Consider the following 13,975-nt stretch of genomic DNA (forward strand, 5'->3'; position numbering starts at 1 on the left):
GCCTGGGTGGCTCAGTCGTTAAGCGTCTGCCTTCGGCTCAGGTCATGATCCCAGGGTCCTGGGATCGAGCCCCGCATCGGGCTCCCTGCTCGGCGGGAAGCCTGCTTCTCCCTCTCCCATTCCCCCTGCTTGTGTTCCCTCTCTCGCTCTCTCTCTTACTGTCAAATAAATAAATAAAATCTTTTAAAAAAAAAATTGTCATCTCAGTAATAAGGTATTTGTTGATGAACTTTTTCTGAAAGTGGTCAGAGTAGGAAAAAAAGCATCTTAGATTTTCTACCATTCAGGAACTCCATTCACCACTTGATAAACTTTAATCCCATCAAAATAGCAATCTGGGGATGAGACTATAGTATATAAGACTTAATGAGTGACCACTTGGTTTTATTCCTAAAAGACTGAATTCCCTCTTCAAATAGGGGGTTATAGAAGCTTGGGAAGAGAATGAGAAAGTTAGATACTTCTAAAATAAGAAACTCTGTAACTCAGAACATATATTTAAATCTTAATGTCTCACCTTCTGATGTCTCTTTGAATTTATCACTACTTTTTTTTTTCCGCCATTTCCAGGGCTTGAAGATCTTGCCAAAGCCTGAGAACTTGCTCTTCCTTTTGGTGGGAGGCGTTGTGTCTCCTGCTTCCACACTGTCCACGACCATGCCTGGGTCTGCGGTGGGCTGGCTTGCTTCTTCTGTAGTATGGTGAAAGGCACACAGGGAAAACAACAGCCAATTTATTATGTCAGCATAATTTTTAAAAGGTCCCTTCCTGTGGTAGTTCAAAAGGATCAGAGCAATGATAAACAATCATGCAGACAGATTCCTTGACATCACACGGACACCAAACATCAAAATCCATAACAGATAAATTACTAAGAGGGAAAAGGAACCAAACCAAGCTGACATCATTTGAGGACAAAAATTCAATGAGATGATCATAACCAGCTCAAAATCTCTTAAAGGTGCGCACGCACACACACACACACGTCTTTTCAATATGCATGAGACCTTGCCCCAGGGCGGCCTACTGCTGCTGCCGATCTCAACCTCTTGGCACAGGGGAGGCCTCCCAGCTAACATTACTGCCTCAGGTGTCACTGAAATGGGGAGTTCCCTCTTTAGTGAGTGAGTCATCATTCCCTACTAAACACTCCCCTCCCCCTGCCCTCCTCTTTCAGGACATTAATAGTTCAGAGGGGGTAAAATGTTAACACCTTACTTGTATCTGTTTTTCAGATTATTTTTTCCCTTCACAAGACCCTAAGTTTGGAGCACTGGAAGGAGCCTGGAGCTGGGGCATTACAGAGAGTGCTTTAAAGTGTAATCTTTTTGGAAAGAAGAGGTGGGATTCCAGTTTGCCTATCACAATAGTACATTAGGGACAATCATGATCTTAAGGATATGACAAAAAACATAACTGGCACGGTATAGGTGCGGGACTGAAATGAAAATGAAATGAATCCCTCATAATGACCACACATGCAGGGTTTAGTTAGTTAGCTTTAGTGGCAGAGAAAGGAGCAGCCAAGACTGGGCCAAAAATAATAATAATAAAATAAATAAAAGCAGGAAAGCAACAAAAAAAGCAGGAAGGCAACACAATACAGCTTTGCACTCCACCTACTGTCCCAGGGTTCTCTGGAGAAGTCTAGAGGAGAAGAAAAAAAGAGTCATGTGGAATAACCATCCTGGAATTAAAGTGGAACCTTTACTTTACAGAAATACATCAAGGACCACATACTATATTATCACATGTAATAAATTAACATGCTTATTGTACACAATTTCACATCTGAAGCAAATAACGCTCTTTTTTGGGGGGCTAAATGGGCATAATATATGCACTAAAAAAAGTTTCTTTTAAAACTGTAGTTTTTTGGGGCGCCTGGGTGGCTCAGATGGTTAAGCGTCTGCCTTCGGCTCGGGTCGTGATCCTGGGGTCGTGGGATCGAGCCCCACATCAGGCTCCTGGCTCGGCGGGGAGCCTGCTTCTCCCTTTCCCTCTGCCTCTCTCCCTGCTCATGCTCTCTCTCTCTCTCACTGTATTTCTGTGTCTCAAATGAATAAATAAAATCTTTAAAAAAAAAAAAAACAACTGTAGTTTTTCATAAAATACACAATCAACAAGAATTTATTATTTTTTCTTAAGAAACAGTTGCCAAATTCAATCTTTTTCAGTTGATAGATGTGAGTCTAGGGAAACTTGCTGATGAAAGTCAGATTTACACAATTGTCATGATCAGAGTGACTGCAGCAGTGACTGCTGGATGCATTATTTTGCTATATATTGATGACTTAGGCCAAACAGGGTTCTGGCTACTGAAGTGCAACAGATGGAGACGAGAGGACAATGACTCTTTTCTTCCTAGTTGCATAATTTACTTGAACACATCCTGGGTCTCAACTACTCTAATTCCTTCCACGAAATGCAAGAGAATCTAGTTATTATAACGCCAGACCATATTTGTATAAGTTTACTTGCAGAGACATCAGAACAACTCCTGTCACAGCAATCTCCCCTCAGTGGTACCCGGGATGCACCCCCAGGAGTGGCATGTGGGTGAATACGTGGTATCCCTTTTAAGAGTCAGTGCTTTAAGACCGTAAACTCCCAATTATAAAATGTCAATGAGACCTCAAGACATTGCAGATATATCATATAATATTTAGCATATGTTAATGATGATACTTTCAGAAATGGAGCTAAGCACCACCAGGTGTTCATAGTCATCTTACTTGCTAGAGGCAAAAGGAGGAACTGAAATTTGAAATATCCTGCTAACCCACCCACCGAATAGATGTTACTCAGTTCCAAATGATACACAGGAAAATGCCTGTTTGATTAAAAGTAATAGGGAAGAGAATATAAAAACTCAAAAAACAAAACAACAAATTAACAATATGAAAGAAGAGGTGAGTGCTATGTGATACTTTTACAAAGAAAAATAGCCAGAAAGCTTGAGGGGTGTTAGGTGAGAACGGATCACAGACAAGTTCCTGTCTGTCAAGTTCCTCAATGAGATACAGCCAATCTAGCCAGGGAGCTAGTTTTCGTCTTCCAGATTTAATTATGTTAATGTACACTTGGAAATATGGTATATCGTGCAGTTGAGGGGGTAGTGTTCTACATCTGCCTATGAACTCAAGTCGTTTAATCACATTATACAAATCATTAACATTCTCTTTTTTGTTAGCTTGTTCTATCAGTTACTGAGAGAGGTATATTAATAGCTCTACCTATGAAAATGGATTTGTCTCTTTCTCTTTTTAGTTCTATTAATTTTTTACTTTATATACTTTAAAGCTACATTATTGGATATGTACAAATTTAAAGTTATTATATCTTTGTTAAATTACCCTTTTATCATTATGAAATTCCTTGTGTCAATCTAATAACACTTTGCCTTGATTTTGTTTTTCTATCTAGTTTGACAACTGTTGTCCTTTAGAATGCTTAGTATAGGGGCGCCTGGGTGGCTCAGTCGTTAAGCGTCTGCCTTCGGCTCAGGTCATGATCCCAGGGTCCTGGGATCGAGCCCCACATCGGGCTCCCTGCTCGGCAGAAAGCCTGCTTCTCCCTCTCCCACTCCCCCTGCTTGTGTTCCCTCTCTCGATGTGTCTCTCTCTGTCAAATAAATAAATAAAAATCTTTAGAATGCTTAGTACATTTATATTTAATGTTTTTCCTGACACAGTTGGGTTTAAGTCTACTGTTTTGCTATTTATTTTCTATTGGTCTGATTTGTTCTGTGCATCCTTGACTTATTAGAATCTACACTGTTAGTGCTTTATTTACTTAATAAACAATGCAAGAAACTTAAAACATTTCAACTCTATTTACTGTGTTGTTATATTTTATTTCTACATAGACATAACAATAAACCACAGCAAACATTATTATTGTTGTTGTTTTAACAAATGATATTCTTTTATATTTCTTACATATTTGCTTTCTCAAATCTTTATTTCTGTAATCCTGTGCTTATAATTAGGATAATTTTTTAAAAGATTTTATTTATTTATTTATTTTGAGAGAGAGAGAGCGCACGCACATGTGAGCACACAGGGGTGGGGGGAGGAGAGGGAGAGAGAATCTCAAGCAGACTCTGGCACTGAGTGTAGAGCCCGATGTGGGGCTTGATCTCAGGACCCTGAGATCATAACCTGAGCTGAAATCAAGAGCCAGATGCTTAACTGACTGAGCTACCCAGGCGCCCCATGGGAATCTACTATAGAATTTAATTTGGGAGTGATGTGGTTAGATTTGCAACTCAGGCTTGAGTGTGGAAAGAAGAGTGGCATTTGGAGAGAGGCAAGGCTGGAGGCTGGTGGACTACTGCAGAAATCCTGGTGAGAGATGATGAACGCTTAACTGACTGAGCCACCCAGGTGCCCCTACAATTAGGATAATTTTATATCATCATTTTTGAAGGATATTTTCACTGGGTATAGTATTTTCAGTTGGGAGTTGAGTTATTTTGTTTATTTAATTGCAACACCTTATAAATGTCATTTAATTGGCCTTTTCCCTCCCACTGGACTGCTTTTCTTTGTATATTTCATTCTTTTGATGCTTTCTCTTTGCCTATAGCATAATATAGGTGGGATTCAAATCCAAGTCTCTGACTTTATTTATTTTTATTTATTTTTTAATTTTATTTATTTATTTGGCAGAGAGAGACAGCTAAAGCAGGAACACAAGCAGGGGTAGTGGGAGAGGGAGAAGCGGGCCTCCCACCGAGCAGGGAGCCCAATGTGGGGCTCGATCCCAGGACCCTGGGATCATGACCTGAGCCGAAGGCAGGCGCTTAACGACTGAGCCACCCAGGTACCCCTATTTATTTATTTAAAAAATAAATAAATATAGGTGGGATTCAAATCCAAGTATCTGACTGTATTTATTTATTTGAAAGAGAGAGAGAGAGCACAAGCAGGAGCAGGGTGAAGGGCAGAGGGAGAAGGAGACTCCCCACCGAGCAGGGAGCCCGATGCGGGACTCAATCTTGGGACTCCAGGATCATGACCTAAGTCGAAGACACTCAACCAACTGAGCCACCCAGGCGACTTTAAAAGTCTACTATCCTTTCAATCATGCTGCCTTCAGAATAAAGATTAAGCTGAAATCTTACAAGTCTTTCCAACATCCAGTTTCATTCATTAACAAAAGTTTTTAGAATATAATTTACTAAGCTGGCACATAATATGATTTAATTTTTACAACAACATGATGATTGGTATTAATCTCTATTTTAAAGATTTTATTTATTTGAGAAAGAGAGAGAGAGAACACGAGCAGGGGGACAGGAAGATGGAGAGAGAGAGAACCTGGAGCAGACACTGCACTGAACGCAGAGCCCAACGCAGGGCTCGATTCCATGACCAGGAGATCATGACCCTGGCTGAAACTAAGAGTGAGATGCTCAACTGACCAAGCCACCAGGCACCCCCAATCTCTATTTTATATAATTTAACAAGTTTGGTATTCATCTCAAATACTGCTCACTATCAAAATTTATGAAGGGTTGAAAGTCTAAAATTAGGTTTCTTACTGAAGCCTCCTTATAAATGAATTTGCCACCTCATTATAATTACTTCAAATTTCAATAGGTTCTTTATAAATTTTTTGTTTACTTCTCTTAGAAGTCATTACTTTGTATTTAAATTGGATGTAGCAATCAACTTCTGAATTTGGATCAGTATTGCACATAATTTTTACATCAGATTACTGATTTTTCTTTTTTATTTATAAACCATATTCTGTATTTGGAGTCTTTTCTCACTGACTACTTTGTACCACAATTCTTTAGATCTTGCTTTTAAGTTGAGACAGACAAATTCTTCATGCTTTGAGAGAGTATGTGAGAGAGCGAGATAGGGCTTGAAGTCATACTCTCAGGTATGGCACTAGTCTGGGAGTGCTCTGGAAACTCAACTTTAAGCCATTATTCAAGAGCACACCTATAAACTGTCAAATAAATAAATAAAATCTTTAAAAAAAAACCTTTCAAGTAATAATACTTCGTATTTCTTGATCAACATAAAAGCTGTTTCTGTCTTCACTAAAATCCTTTACCATGTATCATATTAAAGCAGCCAGCTAATTATAATTAGCACATGTCCTTAAATTAGGCACAATACCAAATAATTTTATTTTATTTTTATTTATTTTTAGAGGGGGGAGGGGCAAGGGGAAAGGAAAGGGAATCCCAAGCAGGCTCCATGCCCAGCATACAGCCCCACATGGGGCTCGATCTCACAACCCTGAGATCATGACCTGAGCCGAAATCAAGAGTCAGTCACTTAACAGACTGAGCCACCCAGGTGCCCCAAGACCAAAGAATTTTAATAAGTTCTAGTCTGGAACTTTCTTTCTCTCTGCCTTTCCATTCTCCATCTCTATGTTTGTGTTTTTGTTTTTCCTTTTTGACCTTTCATATACCTCTCATTCACTAATTATCCTCTTTTTTTTTTTAACTTTTATATAGGAATATATTGCTTTAAAAAATAACGGTATTATAATATTTCCTCTTTTTTACATTCCTTTTCCATCACCATCTGACTCATTTTGCTCTGAAATTGGTAGTTATGGGTTCTCAAGCTCATGATGATGGAGTCATTTGGGCAAGGTGATTTAGAAATATATGGTCATTTGGAGGCAAAATCAGTAAGGAGATTGTTGGATGAATAAAATTTAATGTAGCTATGTAACAATATTAACAGAGGAATAAATAAAAGGTAGGTTAATTAAAAATAAACTACTTCATAACACTTTGAAGAAAAAACTTGGCATTATTTGGTCATGAGAATTATCAGAAATATTTTTCAGGGTCGCCTGGATGGCTCAGTCGTTAAGCGTCTGCCTTCGGCTCAGGTCATGATCCCAGGGTCCTGGGATCGAGCCCCGCATCGGGCTCCCTGCTCGGCAGGAAGCCTGCTTCTCCCTCTCCCACTCCCCCTGCTTGTGTTCCCTCTCTCGCTGTGTCTCTGTCAAATAAAGAAATAAAATCTTAAAAAAAAAAAAAAAAATATTTTTCATACTCATCTGGGTGTGCTTTCTTCTGAGAAAGAAGGAACAGGCACACTTCCCACATGTAATCAGCAATGAGGAGGAAGCAACAGTATAGGGGTCTGTCATGGACTCCTTATAGGATTTTCGGTTATCAAATGTGGACTACCAACCAAAAATCAGTGTCCCTTCTCTCTGCTCTGGTGGATTTTCTCCATAGCACCTTTTTCTACTTGCAGGAAAACTTTGGAAAGTTTAAGCCTTTTTTCCATGAGAGAATATATTATTTTCTGGCACCTCACTATAAAACCTTACTCTCAGGGCGCCTGGGTGGCTCAGTCGTTAAGCATCTGCCTTTGGCTCGGGTCATGGTCCCAGGGTCCTGGGATCGAGGCCAGTGCCAGGCTCCCTGCTCAGTGGGAAGCCTGCTTCTCCCTCTCCCACTCCCACTGCTTGTGTTCACTGTCTCTCTGTCAAATAAATAAATAAAATCTTTAAAAAACAAAAACAAAAACCTTACTCTCAACTTGGACTCTTTATCAAAAAAGTGTACATAGCAAGTCGCCCAGGGCACCCGTCTTGATGCAGTCATGATCAGAAAACTACTTTACTGGAGCTGGGACCCCAGACCTAACTGTCCCTGTAGTACAGACAGACCCTGACTCTCTTCTGCACTCCTTCGCCCAGTTCTACTTCCCGAAGGTCACAACTTTGCAGTGTTTCCAAGGGAAGTTGTGGGTGTGCTCTGACAAAGCCTGCTTTGTTCATTAGCAGCACGTTTTGCTTTCTGTACTTCTGTTATAGTTTTCTAAAAACAGTCCTTTAAATCCAATAATAATCCTCTTTTAGAAGGCAAAAATGAGTAAGTGCAATAGTGTAAGTACCACAAATTAATGTTCTCCATTTACAAAGTTTTGATGCTGTTAAAATGCTTGTATAAACACAAGATCTGTTTCAAACTCAGTGGGCATAAAAAAAAACAACAAAAAACCAGGACTATTAGATTATAAAAAATAATTGATCCCAATATATGTAAGGCAAGTCATGCTGTATACCTTAAACTTAAAAAAGGTAATTGTGGGGCACCTGGGTGGCTCAGTCAGTTAAGTGTCTGACCTTTGATCTCAGCTCAGGTCTTGATCTCAGGGTTGTGAGTTCAAGCCCCATGTAAATAAAAAAAAATTTTTTTAAGATATTTGACAACTTTTTTTTTTAAAGATTTTATTTATTTATTCATGAGAGACAGACAGAGAGAGAGAGAAGGAGGCAGAGGGAGAAGCAGGCTCCCCAAGGGGCAGGGAGCCCGATGCGGCACTCGATCCCAGGACCCTGGGATCATGACTTGAGCCGAAGGCAGACGCTTAACCATCTGAGCCACCCAGGCGCCCCAAGGTATCTGACAACTTCTTGATAATGAAGTAGGTATCTTGTACAAAAGTACAGATTTTTAAATTCTGGACAAAAAACTGGTTATTATAAAAGTTTTATGGGTAAAAGGGAAGAATTTTATATACTTTAAATCCAAACATTTTTTAAACTTAATAAGGTACAAGAAATAGAGGTGGAACTAAGACCCAATAATTTTGTTTCTTATTACCAGGCCTAATGAAGGGAGAGGGTAGTGAAGGCTGTGTTAAAAACTAAGTTTTCTGGGCGCCTGGGTGGCTCAGTCGTTAAGCGTCTGCCTTCGGCTCAGGTCATGATCCCAGGGTCCTGGGATTGAGTCCCACATCGGGCTCCCTGCTCGGCAGGAGGCCCGCTTCTCCCTCTCCCACTCCCCCTGCTTGTGTTCCTGCTCTCGCTGTCTCTCTCTCTCTGTCAAGTAAATAAATAAAATCTTTAAAAAATAAAATAAAATAAAAAAAATAAAAACTAAGTTTTCTGTTGACTCCAATTGCCTGTGCCTTACCTTAGGAATTGGTTAAAGAGGGGCTCCTGGGTGGCTCAGTTGGTTAGTCTAACTCTTGATTTCGGCTCAGGTCATGATCTCAGGGTTGTGAGATCGAGCTCCCAGCTGGGCTCACTCTCAGCATGGAGTCTGTTTGTTCCTCTCCCTCTGCTCCTCCCCTAGCTCAGGTTCTTTCTCTCTCTCTAATAAATAAATAAAATAAATAAATAAATAAATAAATTAAAAAAAAATCCTTAAGAATTGGTTCTAAATCAGATTCTAAAATGAACACTGTCTTTGACCTAGGGCTTATTGTTTAACCCTGTTTTATCCTTATCTCTAGCAAGTAATGTAGATACATGTAACTATAGCTAATAGTTAATGAATACTTTATCTGAAGATGAAAAGCGTTACATAATTTTTAATTAAAAAAAATTTTTTTTTAAAGATTTTATTTATTTATCAGAGAGCGAAAGAGACAGAAACAATATGAGAGAGGAGAGGGTCAGAGGGAGAAGCAGGCTCCCCACTGAGCCGGGAGCCCGATGTGGGACTCGATCCCAGGACTCCGGGATCATGACCTGAGCCGAAGGCAGTCGCTTAACCAACTGAGCCACCCAGGTGCCCCATAATTTTTAATATTATATATTTATTTAACAAAATCACTCCAGAAATTCATCTGGAACAACTAAACTGAAACTAAAAGACCTGAATTAAATGTTGACTAGGAAAAACCTGAGGGTTGAAAAAGAAAGTACTAGAACTCTGTATAATACATGGTATAAGAAACAAGCCTATGAAATTTGAGGTGCTACAACTTGAGTGAGGGAGTAAGTAGTTTAAATACCAGGGCATAGTGTCAGGGTACTACTCAAATCAGAAACTCCAAATTGTAATTTGGTTAGTTATCTTCCTCTCCCAACATCCACTACCTCCAAGAAACACCAAGACCTCCAATTCCAGCATGCTTCATGGTGGGCTGCAGCTGCATGACTCAAAAAGGTGTTTTCTTTAGAACACACAATCATAAAACTATAGCCAGCATCATATACCTGGTGTTCTGACAAACAAAGGGAAACAAGGAGGAAAACTACCTTGTTTTGGCTCTCAATGGAAAACAGAATGGAACCTAGGGCCATTTTATTTATTTATTTATTTTAAGATTTTATTTTATTTGAGAGAGAGAGAGCACAAGCAGGGGGAGCAGCAGAGGGAGAGGGAGAAGCAGGCTCCCCGCTGAGTAGGGAGCCCGATTCGGGCTCGATCCCAGGACCCTAGGATCATGACCCGAGCTGAAGGCAGACGCTTAACTGACTGAGCCACCCAGGTGCCTCTACTTGACAGTTTTATCTGAGTAAATATACAGGATTCTCCTATGGACATATTTCACTTGAGGATATATATATATTTTTAAAGATATTATTTATTTATCTGACAGACAGAGAGACAGCGAGAGAGGGAACACAAGCAGGGGGAGTAGGAGAGGGAGAAGCAGGCTTCCCGCTGAGCAGGAGCCCAATGTGGGGTTCGATCATGACCTGAGCCGAAGGCAGACGCTTAACGACTGAGCCACCCAGGTGCCCCGAGGATAATTATTTTTATATGAACTACTGAGGATAATTGCTAATTTCCTTGAATGGACATTATAGCATAAATTCCTTCTCTGCATTTAAATAATCAATTAGTTCACCAGTTGTTGGAGAGGTCCTATGGTAAAACTCTAAATGAATACTGACATAACGTCTTGTCAACGTGCATATGCGTCCTCATGCAAAGGTTATTTATTTGAAATCAGACTTTTCTTAGTTAACAGCAATACATCTTTTTGGTTTTTTTTTTTTAAAGATTTTATTTATTTATTTATTTGACAGAGAGAGACACAGCGAGAGAGGGAACACAAGCAGGGGGAGTGGGAGAGGGAGAAGCAGGCTTCCCGCAGAGCAGGGAGCCCGATGCGGGGCTCGATCCCAGGACCCTGGAATCATGACCTGAGCCGAAGGCAGACGCTTAACGACTGAGCCACCCAGGCACCCCTTTTGTTTTTAAAGATTTTATTTTTAAGTAATCTCTACACCCAACATGGGGCTCGAACCCATAACCCCAATATCAAGAGTCATATGCTCCACTGACTGAGCCAGCCAGGCACCCCAAGAATAGGCCTTATCTTAAATTTATAAATATCTTGGATTTTTTCTTTTAATATTTAAATTCTCAACTAGAAAGTAAATTTTTCAAGGGCATAAGATTTGAGTTATACCTATACAGGGTCCACTGAAACATTTACAGTGCCTTAAAAATAATAAGAAATATATTCAACATATTCAGTAATTTATTTTGTATCACTTGGCCTGCCAAACCTAGTACCATGAATTTTATTATTAATTAGTTTTTTAAAGTAAATTCAACCCCTAGCATGGGGATTGAACTCTCAACCCCATGCTCAAGAGTCTCATGCTCTACCAACTGAGCCAGCCAGGTGCCCCAATACCATCAATTTCTTTCTTTTTTTTTTTTTTTAAAGAGTTTATGTATTTTTTTGAGAAAGAGAGTGAGAGAGAGAGAGCACACGAGAGGGGGGAGGGTCAAAGGGAGAAAGAGACTCCCTGCTGAGCAGGGAGCCCGATGCGGGACTCGATCCTGGGACTCCAGGGTCATGACCTGAGCCGAAGGCAGTCGCTTAACCAACTGAGCCACCCAGGCGCCCTACCATCAGTTTCAAAGCTCAAAATTAACTACTATATTATAGGCCCAGAACTGTAAACAAATTTTTTTTTTTTTTAAGATTTTATTTATTTATTTGACAGAGAGAGACACAGCAAGAGAGGGAATACAAGCAGGGGGAGTGGGAGAGGGAGAAGCAGGCTTCCCGCTGAGCAGGGAGCCCGATGGGGGGCTCCATCCCAGGACCCTGGGATCATGACCTGAGCCGAAGGCAGACGCTTAACGACTGAGCCACCCAGGCGCCCCTGTAAACAAATAATTTAAGTCTTCATTTACTTTGTACATTTATTCTTCCAAAGAATCTGGTAAGACTTTCCACATACCCACTCACTGAAATGCTTTTTAAATTTCATAAAGAAACAGTTATGTTTGGTAAAAAGCCTTTAAAGCAATTGTGTAGTCCTCAAAGTTGTCAATGTTGACCCTTCATGACCTGGCCCTGATTTACTCAAATAGAATAAATCCTGAATTATAAGAACTGTAATTGGGGTGCTTGGCTGGCCTAGCCAGTGGAGCGTGAGACTCTTGATCTTGGAGTTGTGTGTTCAAGCCCCACACTGGGTGTAGAGATTATTTTAAAACAAAATCTTTATTTTATATATATATATATACATATTAGAATGCAGTCTGTCCATTAAAATAGCTTACAGCCACCTATGAATTATCTAGGCAACAGGAAATAAAACCCAAAAATTAAATCTAGAGAGAACATAAAAATCTTAGGTACCTAGTGATTTCTATTTCTTCTTCATAGGTATCTTTTTAGGACTATTGGTAGAAAACTTGATGAATTTGATGCACACTTTTTATCAAATATACCAAACTTTATCTACTCAGATGAAATATATTGTATGTAGGTGTTAGATGGGCATTCTTCATAAGTAAGTTATATCCTATTAGTAAGTTATACCTCCTTACCCATTTCTTGCTTTTCAAAGACCATTCATTTCCGTCTCATAGATAAATGTCTAGCATTGTTGGGCGCCTGGGTGGCTCAGTTGGTTAAGCGACTGCCTTCAGCTCAGGTCATGATCCTGGAGTCCCTGGATCGAGTCCCGCATCGGGCTCCCTGCTCAGCAGGGAGTCTGCTTCTCCCTCTGACCCTCCCCCCTCTCATGCTCTCTCTCTCTCATTCTCTTTCTCAAATAAATAAAAAAAAAAAAAAAAAAAAATGTCTAGCATTGTTTAGATCCTTATTCATCCTTATTAATCAAGAACGACAGGAGAATTTAGTGGCCCAAAAGTGAATTTACCAAATTCAGGAGAATGGTTACCTCTGGGAGCAAAGAAACAAAATGTCATCACAAGGGAATGCAGACATAGAGCTAGGGGTGAGGTGGGATATCTCTCTTTTTAATTTCATTTCTTAAGCTGGGCAGTGGCCCCAGAGGATCCTTTATATTTTTCTCTAGGCCTTATTCTATTTATGAAACATTTCATTAAAATTTTTTTAAAAATTAAAAATTCCTGGTGATCAAGGTAAAGTGAATCAAGTCCTGACTTTGGTCCTAAAAATCTGTTGCTGACTCACTTTTTGATCCATGTGTTTCAGTTTCAGTAAAACATGAAAAATACTTTGTAGTAATTTCATCTGGCAAGTTCTCAGGGTTCGGAAAACACATTTTTAGAAACTAAATAACATTGAGGGGCCTGGGTGGCTCAGTCAGTTGGGTGACTGCCTTCGGCTCGGGTCATGATCCTGAGATCATGGTCCTGGGATCAAGCCCCGCATTGGGCTCCCTCCCCGGCGGGAGGCTTACTTCTCCCTCTCCCACTCCCCCCTTGTGTTCCCTCTCTCGTCTCTCTCTCTGTGTCAAATAAATAAATAAAATCTTAAAAAAAACCAACTAAATAGTATTAAATCACAAGACATTTGGGAATGTTACCTGTGTTCTCACACTTTAAACTTTTCTTTAAAGTCATCAACATTTTTCATTTCTGAAAAAAAGAGCAGCCTAGGACTGAACATGTTTTCTGCTGCTTCCGAAATCAAAGAGAAGGTACAAATCTTTTTTTTAAGTGTAATGTCAAGAAATGATTCCCAGGCTTTCCCCCACTTTGTTTATATTTCCAACCCTTTAACAATTCCACTTAAAACTATTTTTCCCGGGCGCCTGGGTGGCTCAGTTGGTTAAGCGACTGCCTTCGGCTCAGGTCATGATCCTGGAGTCCCTGGATCGAGTCCCGCATCGGGCTCCCTGCTCGGCAGGGAGTCTGCTTCTCCCTCTGACCCTCCCCACTCTCATGCTCTCTCTCTCTCATTCTCTCTCTCTCAAATAAATAAATAAAATCTTTAAAAAAAAAAAAAAAACAAAAACAAAACTATTTTTCCCACCTTTACATCTTCATCTTACACAAAAC

At 40.0% G+C, this 13,975-nt stretch overlaps 1 protein-coding gene across 14 annotated transcripts in view; it reads right to left on the reverse strand.

Moving 5' to 3' along the window:
- Positions 1–13,975, reverse strand: part of MED18 (mediator complex subunit 18) — a 139,970-nt gene that overhangs the window by 32,292 nt on the left and 93,703 nt on the right. For 7 of the 14 annotated variants that reach the window (XM_032389963.1, XM_032389957.1, XM_032389948.1 and 4 more), the window contains 2 exons: positions 1,624–1,647; positions 518–691 (listed from right to left, as the gene is read on the reverse strand). In XM_032389963.1, the coding sequence (XP_032245854.1) occupies positions 518–691; positions 1,624–1,647 (198 nt within the window). Of the gene's footprint in view, positions 1–517; positions 692–1,619; positions 1,648–13,975 lie in introns of all 14 variants that reach the window. The other 7 variants (XM_032389971.1, XM_032390019.1, XM_032390010.1 and 4 more) reach the window with 2 other exon arrangements.

The sequence above is a fragment of the Phoca vitulina genome, unplaced genomic scaffold (genome assembly GCF_004348235.1).
Source record: "Phoca vitulina isolate PV1807 unplaced genomic scaffold, GSC_HSeal_1.0 scaffold2, whole genome shotgun sequence".
In the NCBI taxonomy this organism is placed as follows: domain Eukaryota; kingdom Metazoa; phylum Chordata; class Mammalia; order Carnivora; family Phocidae; genus Phoca; species Phoca vitulina.